At 45.2% G+C, this 23,846-nt stretch overlaps 1 protein-coding gene across 1 annotated transcript; it reads left to right on the top strand.

Annotated features, from left to right (window-relative positions):
• The first annotated feature begins 897 nt into the window (after positions 1-897).
• nr1d4a (nuclear receptor subfamily 1, group D, member 4a) lies at positions 898-18,800 on the top strand. Its single transcript, XM_063208177.1, has 8 exons — positions 898-1,506; positions 7,763-8,164; positions 8,812-8,900; positions 9,561-9,705; positions 14,758-15,440; positions 15,714-15,899; positions 16,187-16,397; positions 16,785-18,800. Exons 1-8 carry the CDS (start codon positions 1,491-1,493, stop codon positions 16,979-16,981), a joined length of 1,929 nt encoding a protein of 642 aa, XP_063064247.1. The 5' UTR covers positions 898-1,490; the 3' UTR covers positions 16,982-18,800.
• Positions 18,801-23,846: the final 5,046 nt, after the last annotated feature.

Here is a 23,846-nt window from a genome sequence, read left to right on the forward strand (position 1 = left end):
CTATAATTTGGTGTGTGTGTGTGTGTGTGTGTGTGTGTGTGTGTGTGTGTGTGTGTGTGTGTGTGTGTGTGTGTGTGTGTGTGTGTGTGTGTGTGTGTGTGTGTGTGTGTGTGTGTGTGTGTGTGTGTGACAGAGAGTGAGAGAGAGAGGGCTGTATGTATTTAAGAGTGAGCTAGAAAAGGTTAAAATATGTGTAAGGATGTGTATAATGTCTAGTGTGTTATGTCTTCTGTATTTATTTATGTATGTATGTATGTATGTTACTGCTCCTGGACAGCTTAATTTCCTATCAATAAACGATACTCTACTCTACTCTACTCTACTCCACCTTCGTGTCACATCGTTGACACATACAGAGACAGAATCAGACGGCTCAAACGTAAATATGTTTCTCTACATATTGTATGAATTTTATGAATAATTTCAGATCCATAAGAACATCACTGAATGGTGCATATGTATCATTAATACTGTATTCTGTATTCTTTTAGCTGAGAATTATTCAAACTGCCAATGGGTCAATGACCAGTTGAAGTAGGCATTGCAAACTGCTTGGCCATGATAGCCAACCACGCTCACGTTTTGTTTAACCACCGCAGACCGAAAGTTTACTGTACAGCTGCCCACGGGTCGCACTAGGGAGAGCTCGGGGTAATGCTTTTAAAATTCAGCGCTTGTGTGAGGCAGTCACGGTGAGCTCCGCCTACAATACATGTGCCTGGGCCCCCCACCCCTCCTCTCCCCTTATCGCACGCGTCGTATTTTGCATAAAATGTGTGTCAGTAGGCCAGCGCTCGCCCTGGCACATGCAGTGTGCACATGCAGCAGGGCTTTGGTGAACACAAACCACGGTCGAATGAGCGCGTCCGGCTCGCGGTGGCATTAGATTCTCGCCAATGAGAGCGCACGAGAGGAAAAGGAAGGCGGGAGACCGGCAGGCGAGCTCAAGGGCTGAGTAAAGTGAATGCCTTAACCCACTGTCAGAGATAACATACTTGGAGACAGAGACAGTCAAGTCAGTCACCTGCACTAGTGTTGAGTGTTGTATCTGATTCAGTGGGAGGGTTTTTGCTGGGTGTGTATTAGTTTGACAGTTTCCGAAGAGCATAGATGCCTGAGTAGGCTAATGGTTACTACTCAGACGCAGCAACTCACCTCAGCGTATATCCTCCTGAATTTCCTAGCCCGAGCAGACACGGCACAGGTGGCATCAGCAGCGAGACGGTGTTCGCTACACACCTGAGCCAGCATTTGGACTTCGTCGACTCTGCTCCTGAAGAGGACTTTTTGTGGTCAGCGATCCGCCTGCATCCAACCCAATGCCCTGTGCACAAAGCAACTTCAGTCTCTTTTGGGAAAGGCGTTGCATGCACAGGCATTTAATGACATTGACTCCAGTTTCCAGTAAAGTTTATTTCATGACTTCTGCGACAATTGCGCCATAATTTTTGACAGCAGTAACTACACAGAATATTGCATCCAGTGACAACATGGATAACAGCCCTGGTGAGTATTATTATTACTGTTATTATGATTATGATTATTATTATTATTATTATAAGTTGTTGTTATCATTGTTATTAAAAGTTGTTATTATTGTTGTTAATGTTGCTGCTGTTATTGTTGGGTGTATTGTTGTGGTGGTGTTGTTGGCTCCATCATGTACTAGGCTAATGTATCTGCTGGGGCTTTGAGCATGCATGTGATGTGACTATTTGTTTTGAAGTTCGTCTCTATATAGACTTTGTGTTCAGGATTATACTGTTTACTGTTGTTGTTTAGTTGTAGTGGTGGGATGACAGTTGCTTTAGTGTCAGTCACAGCACTCTCAACTTGGTGCAAGTGGACTATGTAGGCTACTTCTAGGCAGCTTCTGTTTCTGTGTCGCCGCCAGCCAGGCAATGCCAGCTGAGTAAGTTACAGGTAGGCTATCTACCTGCAATCTATACTGTAGGTGTTTGACATTCTACTGCAGCTCCCCATGTTATTTAGCTGTCAAATCCGCCTTGACGCTGCTCTGAATGGTAGGCGAGGCAAGGCTGTCTCGCGCAGACAGCACGTTAGGATTATCTACTTCCTGGCTATACATGAAAACAAACTCACGTGCGGCGCTGGGAAGGCGCAAAAGACTGCGCGCAGACTTCACCGTTCGCATTCCTTTGGCGTTTACAGTAACACACATCCCAAAATACTGTATACGTTTTCGCAAGGAGCATGTGTATATTCAAGGATAGGTGGATTTAGTTGGCAATGTGAGTTTTAAGTTGTGTTCACTTGGAGAGGCAGCGTATGCGCAGTGCGCACCAAAGTGGGAACTTTCTCTCCCCAAAACTCTTGGCTGTGTAGAGTGACTACACACTCTCCCTTTCCAGGGAAAGTTGACACAGACTTGATATCCTTGGAGGTTAATGTAGCTTAGTTGCGCCAAGCTGTTCATGTCGGCAAGCAAGCGAACCAAACGTGTAAGTAGCTTATGGGGTGGTGTTTCCCATGGGAGGCGCTCCAAGGGCGCCGAGCAGCGTGTTTTGAACTTAGTGCGCTTTGGCTCTTGTCTTAACTAGTGATTCATTTACAAGAGCCGCAGTCGCTCACGTTTCTATGCAGGTGATGGAAACATTGTCCCATGCTGAACTGGGCTGGCGCACCCCATGCACTCGACTGAACTGACCGAAAACCTGTACTGGACATGTGATTACAATGCGTTTCCCTACGACGCCCACTGGAAGCAGGCCCAGCCCAGTAAACAAACTCGTGCAAAAAACAAACAAACTCAGGGATGGCAGCTGATTGCAGTGATGGTGGTGGGCCTTCCTGCTTGCTGCAGGATCAATTAAAAAGAGTATTGTGTACGAAGTTCCATGCCTTTTTGTTGCCTGTGCTCCACAATAGCGAGATGTGTTTTTCCATCACTTCAGCCTAACCAAAATATTTCAAGTAATAAATGACCTTATGTGACGATAGAGAGAGTAACCACAGTTACACTTTTGTATAACTTTATGATTGTTGTCAACATTAAATGTTATGCACAATAGTGGCGCATAACGAAATTCAATCATGGAATTATGGAGTCAGTGATTGAGACTTGCTCCATAAAGCTTAACAACAGTGGGAAGAAACATTCAGCAATTAAAGTACATGATACCTTCTTAAGTTTCTCAGATTTAGACTTCCTGGTCCATTGCATTATTTGCTTTGTAAATGAGGCATGTCTGGAGGATGGCACTATGCACAGTGTAAATGGTTTCATTGGCTAGCCTAATAAATGCAGCAAGCGTAAGTAGGCTACTGTGTGCGCCTATTTGCAAGGTTAGAGGCAAATGATAAATGAGTATGCAAGAATAGCAAATCTGCAAGCCCAACCCCCCGCTTTATCTCAGCATCAAACATACTGCACGGCTCCATTCTTTTATTTAATAACGAGGAAGGCAGGCAGCTTTTTCTGAGTGCGCTCGAGGGCCCCGCATAATGGTGAGAGCGCGCAGAGTAATCTTCCCACAGACTCCGATTCGCCCTCACGTGGACGCACTTGCTCAGCCGCGTGCGGCGCGTGATATCCGGGCCCTCCTCCTCCCCATCGTTTCTCTCCTCACACGCACGCTTGTGTTTTCATGCTGCCCGTGGTGATGTGATGTGAACGGAGGAGGTTGGTCAGTGGGTCAGCGATTTCGTGCGTTAAATGTAGCTAGCGAGATCACGTTTCCCCGCCTCATGTCTGTCGTTTGTTTTGATTCCAAGACAGATGAGCACGTTTGCTTTATCCTACACTCTAATTCTACCCCATTTCACAACGTTTGGCTTCAGGTCTCCAGAGTTGTCAAAGTCTTTGCTTTCAAAGAAATGACAGACTCTTGAATTCCCATTATCCCTCACCATTATTGTTTATTTGCGTTTCTGATAAATAGATTTGAGAAGATATAATAATTATCTTTAAGAGTCTTTAATTAGTTCATATGAGTACAACATTATTCAGATATGAATAGATAAATGGATTAAATCTAAACGGAATTATAACATTATATAGGCCTAGTATTTCTATTTTGCATGCATAGGCCTAATATCCACATGTTTCTTATTGGTCAGGCTATTCCTTGGTTTTGCTGATCTGAACAAAAATGCTTTGAAGAACCAAAAAGAAACTCTTTTTCACACGATGCTTTCACATACTAACATGTTGTGTTGCTTGCTGTGTGTATTACTACTACGAGGTATTGATTTATGCATCTTCATATTGGGGGGTGTGTGACTGTGGTCACTGTGCTTCATATAGTCATTCAAATTGCCAGCGCTCTCAGACACTTGCAGGGCTGCTGCTAACCCTCTCCAAGTATGTTGCAATGTTGTGCGACTTGGCACAACGCAGCAACCTTGAGACGAGATGGGAGTCTGGCTGGTGGCTGAGAAACAAGCTCTGTCAATAGGACCGCTTACTGGTGGGGGTCACAAGAAGTGGGGAGGAGAGGTGAGGAGTGAGGAGGACAAGAGAGGTGAAGTGAGTGGAAGAGAGGAGAAAGGAGGAGAGGAGAGGGGGGAAATGAGTGGAGAGGAGAGGGGAGGCGAGTAGAGGAGAGAGCAGAGGAGATGAAGAAAAAGGAGAGGCAGCATGCAGAAAAAAGGAAGGATTAGCGAGGCCTGTGAAGCGCTCACGTTCCTCTGCCTGCTTCTCTACTCTCTGCCTGGCAGATTAGAGTCAGCCTGCATGAGTAGACTAAGCCGCCACTGGTGCCACCGCTGCTGCGGGGATGTGCTGATTATTTGGCCAATGCTACCGCTAACTCCCCATGTTTACACTCACCTCAGTGTGTGTGTGTGTGTGTGTGTGTGTGTGTGTGTGTGTGTGTGTGTGTGTGTGTGTGTGTGTGTGTGTGTGTGTGTGTACGTGCGTGGATACTCCGACGCTCTTTAACCTACTGTAGTGGGGCCTGCCTTTGCATATGGCACTGAAGCATGACTGAAGCACTGATTAGGCCTAATAATTACACGCCTGGCGCGCTGACTTTAAAAACAGCACATTGCAGAAGAGACACACATTTATACAAAGAACTTACAACGGAGGGTGTTTTTAAAAATTGACTTGGGTCAACATTGCAGGGTTTAGAGTGAACGTTGGAATGTTGGAAACACATGTAGATGTCAGGTGAGGTGGGTGTTGTGGTCAACGTGCTAAGAGGAGGTTTCTAGGAACAGAAAGGTTTTTTTTAGGAAATTCTAGAAAACAAGAATTTCTCAAAAACAGATAGACACATTCCTTCACGTGTAGACATCTTATAAACAAACCCCACCCCCTCCCCCTCTCCTTTCAGTAAAAGAGCAGCGTAGCCAACTGAATCTTCAACGAAAATAGTTAGTGATTGACAGATGAAGGCCACATTAAGCGTTATTTATTTATAGAAAAGAAAACGGCCTATAATAAACACTGTGTGTGTTGTTTACAGACAAGTCCAAACATTAACCACAAAGTGAAATGGTTTTATGATCTGGGCCTTGGCTGGCTTCCTCCACACGATCATTCATTGACTTCTCTCCCAAGGCTACTCCAGCTCGTGCTCCCCTATCTCCTCCTCCACGCTCCCCTCCTTCCTTAGCCATTTTTTTTTACTACCGTGTCACTACCACAGCATAGGAGATGTTTAGGGCATCTCACATGGACCACTCCACAGGTGCACGAGGCGCTGTGTGTGGTCTGCTCGTGTGTGTGTGTGTGTGTGTGTGTGTGTGTGTGTGTGTGTGTGTGTGTGGGAAGGGAAGGTCACAGGTCTTCTTGCTTTGCTGAGGCGAGGCGGGCCCAGCCTGGCCTGTGAGTATCAGACTTTAGATATGCCCGTGTTGTAAAGCTGAGCTCCTCTGTGTGTCAGTAATAAATCCGGCAACACGTGCGAGGCTGAGGGATTAGGCAAACACTTGAGCCAAACAAATGCCATGTGCAGCGAGAGGAAGGGAAGGGAAGAGGGGAGGTCTAGAGTGGTGGGGAAGGGAGGGGAGTGGAGGAGAGGGCTTGGGACGTGGACGCTGCGGGTTGTGATGCACGCGTTTTAACCAATCTGTTTACTATTCCACCATTTTAAGGTGACTAATATGAACAGCACGTGGCATGCGCCTCAGGCATGGCTTGCCTAGAGATATTTTTGTGAGGCAAAATATCTATGCTATTCATGGGTGTTTGATTGGTAAATAATACCCTTTAGCCTTTTATCACTCTGGATGAATACATTAATAAAATATAAGCAACTAACATAGTAGATTAATATGGCATGTAGGTCTATAATTTATGACTGTGATAAATATATATTATGTTGCTATAATAAGTGTGATAAGTAAAATACGTGTAAAAAAGTGTTGTGTTTCCATGTGTGCAAACTTTTTCTACTCATAGAAATAGGCGAGTTGGTCAAGGCTGTTCCATCAGTCAGCACTGTGGCGCACATTCCTACAAAACGTGACTCGGTCTGTTTTTCGGTCATATAAACGCTGACTATTAGCCAAACTGTATTCACTAACTCAGCATCCCTGGGCGTGTCTGAGTGTGGCAGTAATGTAAACTCGCAACCGTCGTAGACGTCGGTCTACACGAGACTGCGGATTTTCGTCAGGGAGAAACCGTGTCAGGAGTACATGTGAAGCAGCGGTCAGGTGTCATGTCGCTCGCTCGCGCTGGGCAGTGTGCCAGGGGAGCCGGGCTATTATTGGAGCGCGAGAGGCGGCAGCAGACCTCGCAGACACGTGAGGCCATGGCTCAGCCCAGTAGCTACATCGCATGATGAGCAATGCAGTGTAGCGATGCGTGCTGAGGAAGATGCTGTGCCTGTGCGCAAGGAGAAAGGGAAAGACAAAGTATTATAAAACAAACTTCGGGACTCACAATAATAAGCAGTGCTTATTATTGTGAGTCCCGAAGTAAGCAGCCGGTTGTTTAAACACCAGATAATAAATAAATACACATATTCACACGAGAGGAAAGAAATAATACAAAAAAACGCGAAAAGCACCTGCAGTTGTTTGGTTTAAGCACGCTCGAGCGCTGTTGCTGTGCTTCCCGTTTTATTTTTAGCCACCGCTGCTAGTCTTTCCGCCTGAGCGCGCGCTCGCTGCGATTGTTTCATGGAGCATGAGGCAATGATGCTGAAAGCCTCTAACATTCGCTCTCGTGCCGGTCAGAGGTTGAGCAACATTACATCACTTAAAACCTGCCTTAAGACCCCGCTGACCTACCGCTGCCAGCTGCATGCTTTTGTTTATTTCCTCACCTGGAGAGTAGGTGATGCATTCAAAATTAGAACCCATTGATGCATTTAAACTCCACCAAAACGAAAAAGTATATGACAACAAAGTGCCTAAAACCTGCCCAATGAGAGTCTTACCACCCGAAGTGGCAGCGGATTGCACTGCTTTGAAACATAAATAATACAATTAAGGAATTAAGGCATAAAGAGTTGAGTGAAGACACACTTGTATGGGAACATGCAGTAGCCTATATTGGGTTTTAATGACATTAAACGGCTTCAGTGTATCAAAGAACACACTCTCAAAGTATTTCTCACACTCTCCTACAGCTTAATTCAACCCAAGTCTAAAACGCAATGCAGCTTGCCAACTTTATCACAACCAATCAAATAAGCATTTTCATGCCATCTACAAAGTTCATTCTTTCCCACTACAGTACGGGGAGTCAATGGCTTTATACACAAGCGCCTTCTCCATTGATATTTTTTTGTCCCGAAGTCAGTGATTAAGTGTTGCCCTCCTTTCTCCCCCTTCCTTCCTCCAGGGAGTGTGATCCTCTACGCTGGCTCCTCCGGCAGTGGTAGCCCCAGCCCTGGCAGCCCTTCCAGCGGGTACCAGACGCAGTCTCCCTCCTCCCACTCCCAGCCGTCCTCCCCAGAGGAGGTGACCTTCACCGAGATCGGGGCGCTGAAGCACCAGCAGCAGCAGCATCACCATCACCGGGAGCAACAGCACCATCAGCATCATCACCACCAGCAGCAGCAGCACTACCAGAGGGGACTGACCAGCAATGGACCTTCACCCTCTAACAAGCTGGTCTTCCAGTTCCCAGACATCTACAGCAGTTCTGCTAACGGCCCCAACTCCGGCTGCGCCCCTGCTCAGCACACCTACAACCACCCCATTGCAGCCAAGAGGCCATGCACCTTCACTGGCACATTTACAAGTAGGTGGCCACACACACACACACACACACACACACACACACACACACACACACACACACACACACACACACGCGTGTATTGTGATGGCCGGTTAATCATTTATATCAATAATAATACTACAGCTTAAACACTATTAAATATTTGAATAGGTAGCCTCATAATGTTGCACTGCTCCACCAATGGAACGCTGTACTAGTCTTTGAAAAAGACTTAACTTCAATAGTATTACACTATTATGACATTATATTCTTCTTTAGTAACATATTACAACTTGGTCGTTGACATTTTGGTAGAGGCTGTGTTAGTTTAATGATCCTTTTCTTTACTTTTACCTGTATAGCCTACCCTCCTTTCATATGTATTTTTACCTCCGCTGTTCCTGTCCTCATTTTTCACCCTCCACTTTATAGCAAACACCACCACCCACCCCATACATACAACCTCATGCATCTGCTTTCTTAGAACTGCTCTGACACTCCCTCTCTCTCTCTCTCTCTCTCTCTCTCTCTCTCTCTCTCTCTCTCTCTCTTGTCATCACTTTCCCCCCCTGCCGTGTGCTATTTTCTCTACGCATTGACGTATGGCCACGTCTCCTCTCCTCTAATGGTGCGCTGCTTTTTCTTTTTCTTTTCTGGGTTTCGTGCAGAGACGGGAGGGATGGTGCTGCTCTGCAAAGTGTGCGGTGACATTGCCTCTGGCTTCCACTATGGAGTGCACGCCTGTGAGGGTTGCAAGGTAAGACGCAGAAGGATACGAGGCGAGCCCAGATCACTGGCACACTCACTACTACAGTACATACCCATTTATATTACTTATACTACACTACACTACACTACACCACACCACACCACTCCGCATCACACACAGGCAACTGTATACTACACTACACCATTGGCACACTCAATGTGACATTACACGCCATGTGTGTTTCTTACAAGACACTAAACTACATCACACACCACCCCACAATACACTGCCATGCTATACTACACAATAAAAAAGTCAGTGTTAATTCGACACTTAAAGAGTACTCTGGGACCACATTCACTCTACAATACGTTGAATCGACTCTCAAAGTTTTGAATTAACAACTACACCACACTACATGTACACCACACTATGCCACCCATGCTTACTTACACTACGCTACACTAAAAGCGCGAGCTAGCACAAGTACATTTCCTCTAGTCAATTCGTGCCATTCATTATCACTTAGGATCTCGTGTCATCCCCTGCTGCCTGCCGTGCCAGTGTTTCTCATCACACACAATCTCTCTCTCTTTCTCCTTTCCTCTCTCCCTCTCTTTCTCTCTCTCTCTCTCTCTCTCTCTCTCTCTCTCTCTCTCTCTCTCTCCCTCTCTCTCCTTTCCTCTCTCCCTCTCTTTCTCTCTGCAGGGCTTTTTCCGCCGCAGCATCCAGCAGAACATCAACTACAAGATGTGCGTGAAGAACGAGAAGTGCCTCATCATGCGCATGAACCGTAACCGGTGTCAGCACTGCCGCTTCAAGAAGTGCCTGGGCGTGGGCATGTCCCGAGATGGTGAGTGGAAACAATGAGGGATTTGGGAGCTATAGGCTGGGGTGTCGGAGTGGAGTGGAGTGGAGAGGAGTGGAGTAAAATAGGAGTAATAAGTGAAAGTGAAAAAGTGAAAGCCCCTTGGGAAACTACAACTCCCCTTGTCATTGTGACACAGCACTCCACAGCACACAAGTGAACACTGCACACTGCACACAACAAAATTGCATTTATGCCTCACCCGTGCAAGGGGGCAGCCCCCAATGGCGCCCCAAATAACCAGAGGTGACCAAAAATAAAAGTAGAAGTAAATTTAGAGTGTAAGTACAACGCTAGCACATGATATTACATAGCTGTTACACCAGTTATTCCATTGGAGTTGTGGATTCGTGTTAATTAGGAGGGCAGTGAAGTGGATGGTTGAGGTGGGGTGGAGTAAAAGCAGAGGAAGTTATAACACCTCTTCTAGTGAAAGTTATGGGAGAGGAGGAGTTTTTCGGTGGAGAGGAGTGGAGCAGAGAGGAGGAAGTTATACCACCACCCCTCCTGGCCCATCCCTGCCCTGCTCAGCCCTGCCCAGCCTGTGCCCTACTAACCAGAGTTAGCCACTAGAAGGTATTCTCAAGGGGGGGGGGGAGAGAAAGGTAAGGTGGTGGATGGAGAGGAAAGAGAGGGAAGGAGTGTATGAGACAGAGAGAGAGGTGGAGGAAAAAGAGAGGGAAGAGGAAGAGAAAAGGAGGTGGGAGGAGGGAAAAGGAAAGTAGGTAGAGTGGAAGGGAGAGGGGTGGATGATAGAGAGAGAGAGAGAGAGAGAGATAGAGAAAGAGAGGCAGAGGAAAGAAGTAGCAGGATGATACAGGGAGGCAGGTGAGGAGAAAGGTGAGGCTGGGAGGAAAAAAGGGATTGGATGAGAAAGAGGTGGAGAAGACAGTAAGGTAGGCGGAAGAGGAGGAGAAAGAGAGGAAGGGTGAGGGTGGGGGGAGGAGAAGAAAGGAAGGGGTGAAGGACTCAAGATGGCCGCCGCTCAAGCCCACTTTCAGAGCGGAGTTGTTAACACAGTTTAGCAAGTTCTGCTGGCTAATTTGGGCTCATCACTTGTCTTTCTTTTGCCCTCTGCAGTCTCTTCCTCTTCTCCTCCCTCCCTTTCCCTCTCTCTGCCTCTCCCTCCTCTCCTCTCTCTCTCTTCTTTCCTCTCTCTTTCTCCCTCTTTGTCTCTGTATCAGCTGTTTTTCCTCTCTCTCTCTCTCTCTCTCTCTCTCTCTCTCTCTCTCTCCGATCCCCGAGCTCTCTCTCCGTCGTGCCGTTTCGGAGACAGTGATGTATGAGGGTAGGAGGTGGGCAGTCCCTGAAGCTATCTGTCATCTAGAAAACTGCAGAAAACACAGGAATTATTTTGGGAAACTGGAGCATCTAGCAGCTTGATTACCCCAAATGCCCTCATAGCATCTCCTCCTAGCAATTAATGGCAACAATTAAGCAAGAGATGCAAAAAAGATTATGTCGGGAAAAACCCCCCAAAAAAACGCTGTCCACCCACTTTTCTTCTTTGCTTCGTCTGGGTGTGGGTGTATTATGTGAGATGATGTCCTCCCTTTTCTTGTCTCTTCATTCCAAATGTGGTAGTACGTTTGTACTATGCGTGAAATACGACAAATCATCCATCTCCCCCCTCTCCCTTCTCCTAATGAACGAAGCAAAAAAAATTATAATTAGTTGACCTAAAAAACAAAATGACACCAGCAGACTTGACTTCGCACAGTGTGACCTAGTTAGTGTGGTTTGGTTTGGTTCCCCCCTCCAGTGCTCGGCAGGCAGCTTGGCTTGCACTTCACTTCACTTCATGCAGCAGCATCAGCCACGCCATGCAGCTCATCTCATTTTTGCCTGAGTAGAAATCGGTTTGTGTGTGTGTGCGTGTGTGTGTGTGTGTGCCCATGGATGGAAACAGGCAGAGAAATGCATCAGAGCAAGCAAGCAGAGCCGAGGTGGGCGCAAGAGACCCACTTAGTACTTCAGTTCACACCGCACTGTTGTACAAAGTAGATGTGGCAGCTGATAACGAATAGTGAGTGTCTGCATTATGGCGAACTGACGTGGGGCCCACGGTTGCCGCCAATGCTGCTGTCAGGGGAGACGCGTTCGTTCGTTCGTTCGTTCGTTCGTTGCCTTATTTTTTGCCCCCCTTTAGCTTCTCAAGAAAAATACGAATCGGGGTCAAGAAGCCGCAGCCTAGAAACCCCTTTTTTCTCATCTCTGACACTCATTGCAAAACAGGAAACCCTCATGGAACTAAATAACTGCCAGTGGCCCCGCAAAGATGTCAGATTTCAGGCTTGGAGATTTAAAGGCGCTGGATTCTTCTGAAGCAGATGTTTGCCTGTCGGTGGCAGTTGGCACGGTGGCATAGTTTCACTTCCCTGGGTGGCACGTTGAGTCACATCGAGGGCGGCTGCTGCCTTCTCTCTGGTGATTGTGCTTGACTGTTCCAACGACAATAACAGTGGCACCCTAGACTGGCACTGCAGAGCAGGGGTGAGTTTCTCAAAAGAGAAGTTGTTAGCTTGTTAGCAACTTCGGTAGTTGCCAATGGGAAAATGCATTGAAAACAGCAAAGTAGCTCATGTAGTTAGCAACTTTTGTTTTGAGAAACTCACCCCTGGCCTGATAGTACTGATTACAGATGAAAGAGCGTGGAGTAGAGATACAGAACTGACCCAGATACTGTTGCTTAAGGATGACGGGCAGTAGAGTAGAGTAGAGTAGAGTAGAGTAGAGTAGAGTAGTGTAGAGTAGAGTAGAGTAGAGTAGAGTAGAGTAGAGCAGAGCCACAGAACAGGCTGGATGCTCCTGATGACAGATGACTGTAAAGTAGATTAGAGTTCAGTGGAGTTAAGTAGAGTAGAATAGAGTAGAGGTCCATAGCTGCCCCAGATACCTCTAAATAAACATCAGGATGTAGTAGACCATGAGAAGTATTGTGCATTCCAGCTTGATCTCCACATCTGTCCTAATGAACCCACCAACGAGCTGAATGCTAGTGAAGCATAGGATGGAATTAAAGCAATAGTTTTGCCATATTACAGGCAGGAAGTGGATTTGAATACTGTAACGAACAACAGAAAGATGTCCTATTTCTCCAAACTACTCAGCCATTAAGAGCTGACTTTTTGGGTTGAAAAAACTTCTCGGTGTCAATTTCATGACCTTGTTTGACCCATTACACTTTGAATCAAAGTCGGGGGAAAAACCTCTCAGAATTCGTGTTGCGGTTCAAGGTAGTACATTCAAATTAAGCCATAACAACCACACTTGCACTACTTCGCTCAGCCAACTGCCTGCCTCGGTTGTTATTCCCACTGTGTTTCGATAGTAGACCTGTTACTGTAAACATGTCAGATCACCGCACTGCAACGGCTCTTAACGAGGTGACATAAATAATGACTGTGCTGTCCCATTTATGCGACCGCACGTCATACTAGGCTGAGGATACGTTTCATTCACACGTGGGACTGCGCAATTATAAATAACAGTGAGCGACAGGTGTAGACTTTACAGAAGAAAACACATGACGATCTAATTAAAGCAACAGTTATTTCTGAGCATTTTGAATTGGTAATCGTTTATTTTGTAAGTAATTTTATCAGGTGGGAAAAGCCCGCCAAATTAGCAGTAGTAGTAATAGTATCAGCAGTAGTTGTTGTAGACGTAGCAGCAGTAATAGTAGTAGCATTAGTCGTAGTAATAGTAGTAGTAGTAGGAGGGGTAGGAGTAGTATTAGTAGTAGAAGGAGTTAACAGTAGCAGTAGAAGTGCATTTCGCATGGGAAGGTGGAAACAGGGTCACCTGCTTAGGATGAGTAATAAGAGAGTTGAAGTCCTTCCTTGCAAAGTTCAAACCCTCTATCTCGGCGTACACACATACGCACGTATCAGGCTGGCTGGCCCCAACAGCATATGCACCTGCCAGTGTGACCTCCCTACTTGGACACAATCCCATGCCTATCTGGTTCGGTTCTTCCCACCACTTGGACACCTTCCTAATGCCTCTCTGGTTCGGTTCTGGCGTTATACTCCAGTATGTACGGCACTCAAGTTGTCCCGTTTGCCTGCTTGAGTTTCTCTGGCGAAATAGGCTTGGCTGCATGAGACCCCCCCTAGCCCCTACCTCCAGACACCCCAACACCTTGACACCTCGACCCTGCCTTCTCGTCCATCCCTCCTTAGGGAGCCCATTACTCTTAATTCCCCATCACAATGGCCCTGGCTGACCCACTGCCCTACTTTGTGGCCAGGAGAGGGTACAAGAGAGAGAGAGAGAGAGAGAGAGAGAGAGAGAGAGAGAGAGAGAGAGAGAGAGAGAGACTAGATGAGAGGGATGTAACATATGGACGAGAGAGGTTTCTATTTATATCCAAACCAGCTGACAGTTATTCTTAGAGGGGGGATGGGCAGGGTGGTTGAGCTGGATGTTGTGGGGTTTGGTTATTGTGGTGGCGACACAACACATAAAACAGTTAACATGTAAAATGCACAGATGAAACATCAGTATGGACATTTCCAGTTGTAGCTAAATGTTGTAACTGTCTACGTTGCTTGCTGATATCTATTCTTTGAGGTGCATGGGCCAGGTTTGGTTATTGTGGTGGGGATGGGAGTGGTTGTGCAGACCAGCATCGCCAGTCTTTTACACAATCCAGTTAAGAGCACAGTAAAGCACTGGCCGGCATGCATTCATGCAGCACAGTGGTAGACCTAATGACATGCATTTGTTCATGCCCCGTGATTGTACTTCCTGCCCAACATCATCCTCTTATATTAGAGAAATTATTTCAATAACATGGGCATATGCAGATGGCAGCTGCATGATGTACATTGTTAGGGGTTTTGTGGCGATTGGCATAACATAACTCATAAGAACATTCATTTGGGTATATTGAAAATGCGTTATCCACAGCATAAAAAAATAAATGTGATAGATAACATTTTTGTATACTATTGCAAATGTTGACTCTGAAGTACTGACGTCTCTATTGTTGATAATGACCCAGAATGTTTTTGTTGTTGTCTCCTCTTACAGCTGTGCGTTTCGGGCGCATCCCAAAGAGGGAGAAGCAGCGTCTTCTGGACGAGATGCAGAGCTACATGAACAGCCTGAACGAGGCGTCTCCACTGGAGATGGAGCCCTCCACGCCACAGGGGGCCCCGGCGAGCCCTGCTGAGCACCCGTCCAAAGAGTCCATCGGGGCCATCTCCCGCGCCTACCAGGACATCTTCACCACCGTGCAGGACCGCATCACCAAGAGGGAGGAGTTGGGGGGCACCAACGGCTCCGCGGCTGCTGCCGCTTCTCCGTTTTCCTTCGGCAGCAACGCTCAAACTCAAGATGCTAACCACCCCAACCATGGCCATGGCCACGCCAACTCTGTGCCCGCATTCCACTCCTCCTACACGGTTACCGGCGCCCGCTGCCCGGTGGCTACTGGTGGCAACAACAACAACAAGACCTGCCCCATCACTGGTGCCGCTTCCGCTTCCATGGACAATGGTCGCTATGGTTACTCTGCTGCATCTAATCAGAATCAGAACCAGAGCCACTGCCCAGTGGCCAGCGTAGAGCCACACAAACAGGCCAACACGACCTCCGCTTCTCAGCAGTATAACAACCACTCCATGCCACAGACCCAGACCCAGGGGCAGGGACAGGGACAGGGGCAGGGGCAGGGCTGCCCGTGGAAGCTGGCTGCCGGCTCCAAAGTGCTGGTGAGTAGACCACAAGATGTTTGTAGTCATTTGTAATGTTTTATATTTTTTAATTTACTGATCAGAATCAGAATTAGTTCCTGTGGACTGCAAAATTGAATACAGAAGGAATAAACCCTATATACAATTAGAAACATAACCATTTGGAGGTTATGATGTACACGGTACCAGACATAGCCTCTTTGACTGAGGTGCACTATTGCTACGCCCTCTATGTGTTTCTAATCTCATGTCTTTTCTGTTTTCTCCCTTTCTCTCTTTTCCTCCCCCCAGGCCTGCCCCCTGAACGCATGCCCAGTCTCCTCACCAGACGCCTCCAGTCAGGAGGTGTGGGAGTCCTTCTCGCAGTGCTTCACGCCGGCCGTGCGGGAGGTGGTGGAGTTTGCCAAGGGCATCCCCGGCTTCCAGGACCTCTGCCAGCACGACCAGGTCATGCTGCTGAAGGCCGGCACCTTCCAGGTATGTATTGTGTTATGATGCTAGATATCCATTAAATTATGAGGTTATATATCCATTATAGCATGCACAGTTACTACCATTCAGAAGTGATTTTAGAACCTAACCTAAATGGTTTTGCAGATCTCCATACAAAGATCTATATTTCTACACCACTTGATTTCCCAATAGTTGGCCATGCTTTTTTATGCTGCACATTCACGCACATAATATTGTTTTGTAGCGCTAGTGTGCATGAAATGCGTTCCCACCAGATACCACTCTAATCTCGTTTCCTCTTCTGTCCCCAGGTGCTGATGGTGAGGTTCTGCTCGCTGTTCAATGCGCAGGACAGGTCGGTGACCTTCCTGAACGGCAAGACCTACCCGCTGGGGGCGGTGCGGGCCCTTGGCATGGGCTCTCTGTTGGACACCATGTTTGAGTTCAGCGAGAAGTTGGGCTCGCTGGGCCTGGAGGCCGACGAGATGGCGCTCTTCATGGCCGTGGTGCTCGTCTCAGCAGGTGAGACACGGTGGAGGGAAACTGGGATGTCATGGGTAAAGCTTTAGGTGGTTAGGTCAGAGAAAAGTGTATTCTGAACATATTTAATTTGAGATTTTTTTGGGGGGTCTTGTCCATTTTCTCCTTACACAGAACGTATGTTAGAATAAGATATTTGTGTATATTTCATGAAGACTGCATGAACAAAAAAGTCGATATAAGATATTTACAATGAGACACACAGAGTACCCTGAGGGAAAATACACATGCACACTATTTGACTTTCTTAGTTACCGACTTCATCAGACATCAGATTGGGTCAGTTGACGGAGTGCATATTATACATAATGTTCATATGAATAACCACGTATTTCTCCTCTCCTCTCCTCTTTTTGTCCCTTCCGGCAGACCGTACAGGCATCCAGGACATGAGTGCCCTGGAGCAGCTGCAGGAGGGCCTGATCCGGGCCCTGCGCTCTCTCATGACGCGCCGTCGCCCCGACGACAGCACAGTGTTCCCCAAGCTGCTCCTGCGCCTGCCCGACCTGCGCACCCTCAACAACCTGCACTCGGACAAACTGCTGGCCTTCCGCATAGACCCCTGAACACGCGGCACTGAACACTCCCCCATCCGTCACGGGAGCAGCAAGGGGCCTAAAATGAGGGGCCACTCTGACAATCTGGCTGTCTGATTTCCACATAGACCCTGGCCTGAAGACAATCTGGCTGTCTGCCTGCCTGTCTGTCTCGTCTGTTTGTGGCTGGGCAGTTTTAGACCCACGAACCGCCACAGGGACATGGGGGGTTGAGCACAGGCTTCCATGTCTGTCTCACTCTCTGGGCAGTTTAGGCCAATGGGCTTTCCCCAAGGGGGCAAGGGACATGAGGGCAGACATGCGGTCTCTGTCTGTCTGTCTCTCTCTCTGTCTGTCAGTCAGTCTCTCTGTCTGGGCAGTTTAGCAGTTAAGCACCTGCTCCTCCTCCTCCTCATCCTCCTCTTCTCCTCCTACCAGAGGCAGGATATCCTCTGGAGTCAGTGAGGGAAGACTTAACTCCTCATTTGTTTCATCCTCAAGAAGGAGCAACGAGACAGGAGTGATTGTGCTCCCCTGCTCTCCCTTCTTCTCCACTCAGCACAGGATAGCACAGCACAGCACAGCACAGCACAGACTCGTTTTGAGAGACAAGAAGACAAGTCGATCCTTGTCAACAAGAGGGAGAAGGAAAAAGGCATAAAGGAAAGACAATGGCTACACTGTTGTCTCAGCTGGTTGAAGACACATGTGCAGCTGGCAGATAGAAACGTCTTTATTTGTCCAAGACTTCCTCAGATACTTTGTTCATTCACCAATGGGAGAGATTGTTATATATGATTCACCGTTTTACCCTCCAACAAACCAGTCTCATCAAGCAGTGTTGTGTGTGTTTTTTTAAGGGAGTCGGCATTGTCAGAGCTCAGAGTGGGGTGGACATTGCCTTTCACTCACTGCTCTTGTCAATTGCTCTTCCTCTGACAATCTAGAAGGTACCTCATCCTCTCTCAAGAGACATTTCAAAGACCAAAAAAACCTGAAAATGTCCTCATCACCTCAGCAACCCTTCTCAACCTATTCCTAATGCTCTATGTGAACCTCCTGCACCGGCTATCACTTTCTGTAGGACGTCACACGACACACATACATCAAATTAACTTAGGGACCATGTGTGTATGTGTTGCGTTTGTGTGTCTCAGTGCTTGTATTATAAGACAAAAGGGAATCTTGTACATAAGAGATATGTATGTATAAAAGAAGACTATCTAAAGCACAATATGATCACATTATTACATCCAGTACTACTACTGCTACTGTCTTACATGAACACACCTATGAGTTAAATGTTAGAAATTGCACCTTTCTTCATAGGATAAAGTGCACAAATAAGAGAGTTATGTACCCTCAGTATGTTGGCAACGAAGTGTGACAAAGTGTTTCATGTGTTCACGCGCGTCTCGATGTGTTTTAGACATTTCTCCTTTACCACTCCTGCAAATACATTGGGCCCTTTAAGAAGCAAACCAGCAAATGTTTTAAATGTATTTTGCATGTTGAATTTTATAGAACATTGTATGTGGGGAAAGAAGATATACATTTTAAGTGTTTCAATCTTTAAACTCTAAACACAAGATGAGATGATGCATATAAGATAGAGCTGTAAAGCTGCCTTTCTTTTGGCATAGGCATTGTTTATGGTTGAAAAAAAGAGATTTGACATTTTTTTTGTCACATTATAAGTGCAAAAGTTTGAGCATACCTGCTTTACACTCAGTTTTTCATGGATAGCTATGCTTTGTTGATGTACAGTACAGTATTAATATCAACACATAATGAGAAATATTAAGCCGTTAGTTATGGAAGCTCAAAGTGTAATACCTGCAATGTCGGTATTCACCAGGGGTGGAAAAGTAACTAAATACTTTTACTCAATATTGTACTTGAGTAGCTTTTATGAATACTTTGTACTTTTTAAGTAATTTTTTAAATTAATACTTTTACTTGTACTTGAGTACATTTTGACCCAAGTACTTTACTCAATTACACTGGAACCTGGCCTGAGTACTGAGTAAAAAAAATTGACTGAGAGACAAAATGCCATGCACAATAATGCCACAATCCGCCGTAAATGAAAGATTGTGCAGGATGGCACACAGCATTTCCACTATTTTACTATCTTGTATCAATGTATTGGATGATGGTTGGTGCCAAGCAAGAGATAGAGGTTATGGAGGACGATATTCAAGAAAAATAAACATGACATTCTCAAGAGGAAAGCTAATTAAAAGTAACTAAGTACTTTTACTCAAATTACATTTTAAGTGAAGTACTTTTTACTTTTACTTGAGTGGATTTTTAGATAGGTACTTTTACTTGTACTTGAGTAGATTTTAGGCAAAGTAAAGATACTTTTACTTGAGTACACATTTTCTGTACTCTTTCCACCTCTGGTATTCACACATATGAAATCATGAGAAACAAATATTACAACCCAGGGGATATCTACAAAGTATTGTATGGTATTTCAATCATATCGCATATTGAACCATTTCATTTTGTTAAGGTTCAACACAAATTCAGGTCACTCCATGTGTTTGTCTTTGTACTAATTAAGCATGGCTTAATACCACTATTGATAAGCACTCAATCAAAAGGCTGGATATCAATACCTTACATAAGACAGCTAACAATCCAAACTGTATTGACTTACAACAATGAAATACTACTATAAAATGCTCTCTATGTCATCTTGACACTCCAAATACTTACCTATGCAAATGTGCTGTTAACATAGAAAGACCTTAAACAAATATTATCTCTGGTGCTTTTGTACAAATGTATAAAGCGTAGAAGTCCGTGGAAAACAATAATTGTTAGCCAGGATGCTCAAACTTTTATGCTATAGGCTATGGAATGTGCAATGATTCTTCTTTGTGAGAAGGAAAACCTCATGTCGCCTGATGTGACGACAGGGTTCACCACCTATACACAACTCACAGAGCTACCAGCACTTTCTTTGCCCTTCCCTGATGGCGATATACATGCAGTATATGAGATTAATAAGTGAGAAAAGAGTGTGAGCGAAAGAGTGTAATAATCAAATCAAACTTGATCAGTTGTGACCAACAGCTTTCTTGCTGTTTTGATTATTGTTGTTTGATCCTATTGTACATTTTGTAAATTATTGTCCTTACATAGAAAGCATATAAAGAGAAAAATCTATCATCTATCCATGGTTGTGTGTGTCTTTCTTATAAAAGGTTGCCCAATGAATGCATTTAGTCAAGTCAAGTCAAGTCAAGTTTTATTGTCAATTTCTTTACATGCACTGGTCATACAAAGAATTTGAAATTGCGTTTCTTGCTCTCCCATGCAGACATAGACTAATCTAGGTAAGGACATAGACAGTATAGACATAGACAGTACTCATACATGGACATAAGACAGTATGGACATAGACAGTGCTCATACAGACATTTAAAGTGCAAGACTGGACAACAGAAGACAACAGAAGACTTGTAGAGAACGCAAGTGATGGTGTGGCCATGGTGGGCTGGGGGCTTTGAGTCAAGAAACATTGACGGGTCGTCAGAATGCATCACGGGTGATGAAAAACGTGGTAGCCCTTTCCTCTAGATGAGATTGTCACTCAGTGATCCTATTCACTATTCGCTGAAAAAGCTTAAAGGTACACTGTGCAGGAAATGGACAAAAAAGGTACTGCAACTATGCTGCTCATTGAAACTAGGCTGCCTATTACCAAATTTGATATTTTCATTAAAGTTTACTAAGTAATAAACTAATATTTTCTAGTATGGTCCAAGTAGAGTCATTTTTGCAGCTAAAAATGGCTATTTCTGGAAATTCAAAATGGCGGACCATGGAGAAGATCCCCCTTTTAATGTATGAAGAGTGCAATTTTCCCAGTCATAATGAATACTTGCACAGTGTACCTTTAATTACTCCATAACAACATTGCCAAGAGTCTTAAGTAGTAACAGAGATGGTCATTACCATTTTGGTGGGTTACACTGACTTATATGAGTCAGTGGTGGGTTATAAAACAGTCTCTGCATGAAAGGGTTCAATTGAAATAGGCCTACTGATTCGACTGTCAATACTAGTAAAGCTGAAAGAATTGCATTTTAATTTTTAATTTAGTTCTTAATTTACAGCCCACTCATTGCCATTTCACCGAACTCCATGTTGCCTTTTAATCTGACTCAAGAGACTTGAGAGTGCTTCACTCAATATTGTGAATCCAAGTGCAGTTCCGGTGTTGGCCACCGTCCTGCACCCACAGAACACCTCTTTATAGGTGAGTGAGTGTCCTGAATACCTCCTCTGCAGCTCCAGTTTTTTTCCTTTTTTTGTGGGCGGTGTACGTAGGAGCAGGAAAGGAAGGGAGAGAGTAGGCCAGGGGAGTGATGGATGCTCACACACGTGTTGGAAGGTTACCAACCTCCATTCCCAAGGCCATCGCGCCGGAAAATGGGACACTTACAGACATAGTGTCCAGGTTTATTTTTAGGATGCAGGTCTGTTTAAACTTTGTGAGAGACGAGCGATGGGTCAAATTCCTTCTCAAGGAAAAAAAAAGACACCAAAAAGGAGATCATTTCGGGTATCTTAAGTTGAACACCTACGTACAATACCATGTCCCTTCGTGGTTGACAGCTGACTTATGGCAGTCATGTGACATCAAAGGTCTTTTTTTCTGTCCTTCAGCCTTAAAGCAACATAGATCAAAGGAGATTGTGCTTGCAAAGATACATCTGTGTCATGCACGCATTTCCTCCTTAGGGTTTAATCAATGTCATAGCCTAGTTGTCGCACTGAGCTCATAAACAAAGCTTGTCTGGCAAAGTAACCACAGACAGGATGCTTTCAGAGTTGGGATCAATTGCCTCTGAAAACTACCAGACAGACCAAAGAGCAGTCAGACTGATCGATTCTCATCATGCATGTGTGTAGGGTCGTAGTGTGTTTTACATTGTATCTGGATTTTTCCAGACTAAGAGAAAATGAGAATAGGCAGGCTGGTCAGCCCAACTTGAACGTGAACTTCAGTATAGTCTGAAGGTCATACTTTGGCCTAGAGTTTTTAAAAAATCAATGTCATGCAACCAATGTCATGTTATGCTAGGTATGTGTGAAGATTAACCAATCCCTATCAAAACAAGGAGCTATCCTACTAGAACAGGGGTTGGGAACCTATGTCTTGAGGGCTGTTTGCGGCCCTTGAGGCCATTTTATACGGCCCCCGATATAATTTTAATGTTATGCAGCTTCACATGAAATATGACATATTTTGTAAAGGAATCTTAGAAAATACATTTGCAATACATTTCAGTTATATTCAGTGGACCTAGAGAAGGTGGGGTCTGTTTTAAAGGTGGCTGCCTTCAATATAGGCCTAAAGTGCAGGGGGAAATCCTGGTTTGTGTTCATAGTACGGCCATCGGAGGACTTGAACGGCCCTCGGATGAATTTGAAGTGGCCCTTCGAATGAAAAAGGTTTCCCACCCCTGTACTAGAATAATAAAGAACATGGGGAGACACTGAGTGTTATCTGTCAGACGATCATAACTTTTACGTTATCTGTATGATAGGAGAGGTGAGTGCTGAGCTCCCTTCACTATCAAGGATGTTATGTAATAACCTAAATGTAGTAGGCAACTACCAGAGTTAGAACAACGGTGTAGACTCACTCAGACTATGTCTGTCTATTTCTGTTTAGATAAATAACCCATATGACTTAGAATGGAGTGGGGTTTTATTCAGAACTCAAAACAGCCATACATCAGTTTTGCAATGATGTCAATAGTAGATACCACAGTTGTACGAAATAGAAGTATAAGTATTCTTACAGATGTAATTACAACACTAGTATGGTATGGTATTACATAGTTGACACCATGTAATATCATACTAGTAGTGCTGTAATTACTTAAACGTTCTCCTTCTATTTCATCCAACTCTGGTAGATACTATCATAATAATGAATCTATACCTACAGGGCCTTCTTTACCGACACAGGCTAGATTTTAAAAGTTTAACACACAAGAGTTACAGGAGGGATCTGCACCGCTATAACCAGGCCATAAAACAAAAGTGAGCCGGAACAAGAGCGAAAATTACAGAGGAAATGCGAAATTAGGACAAAATGCCAAATCGTTTCGAGCTGAGACTACAAAAAAAGAGGAAAGTGGGCTATAGGTCACACAGAGGAAACGGGAGAGAACAGGGCAGGAGAAGACGGATCGGATAAAGAAGGAGACGTGAGGATGCTACGGGGGGAGGGAGGGAGGGAGGGAGAGAATGTAATCTCAGGAGAGATCTGCAAAACCATGGACTGTGCTGAAAAGAGAAGGAAAGGAAGACAAAAAAACATCCAAGAATTAATTATAAAGGACAGGACAAGACACATATGTGGAGGGGAGTGAAGGCTGCAGAATATAGGCCTCCCAAGCAGGCAGAGTAGACACCAGGTAGGTGACAGCCAAGAGGGGAAGGTACATGGAAAAGTGTCTATGTTGCAAAAACATTTCAAAACTTTTAGAATAACACTTTATAGTATGTCTTTTAGGGAAGCCATGGCCTAATGGTTAGGGCCATGGTCGTAGCCCCTTAATGCACGCCGTACCTCCAGTACAGTGGCACACTGTAATAGTCATTGAAAAGTTAACTACCATAGTACTACAATACTATGACATAACACAGGGCCTTTAGTAATGCACTAGTACTACGACTTGGTGATTGGCATTCTGGTAACAGCTAATGTATAACGCTGTGTCTTAACGGGTTAGGATCAGAGGGTTGCAGGTTTGAATCCCACCCTTACCTCTCCCTATACCTACATGTAGGGCTGCAGTGCCCTTGAGCAAGTAACCTCACACCACATTGCTTCAGAGACTGTAACCAATACCCTGTAAAA

The sequence above is a fragment of the Engraulis encrasicolus genome, chromosome 10 (assembly GCF_034702125.1).
Source record: "Engraulis encrasicolus isolate BLACKSEA-1 chromosome 10, IST_EnEncr_1.0, whole genome shotgun sequence".
Taxonomy (NCBI): domain Eukaryota; kingdom Metazoa; phylum Chordata; class Actinopteri; order Clupeiformes; family Engraulidae; genus Engraulis; species Engraulis encrasicolus.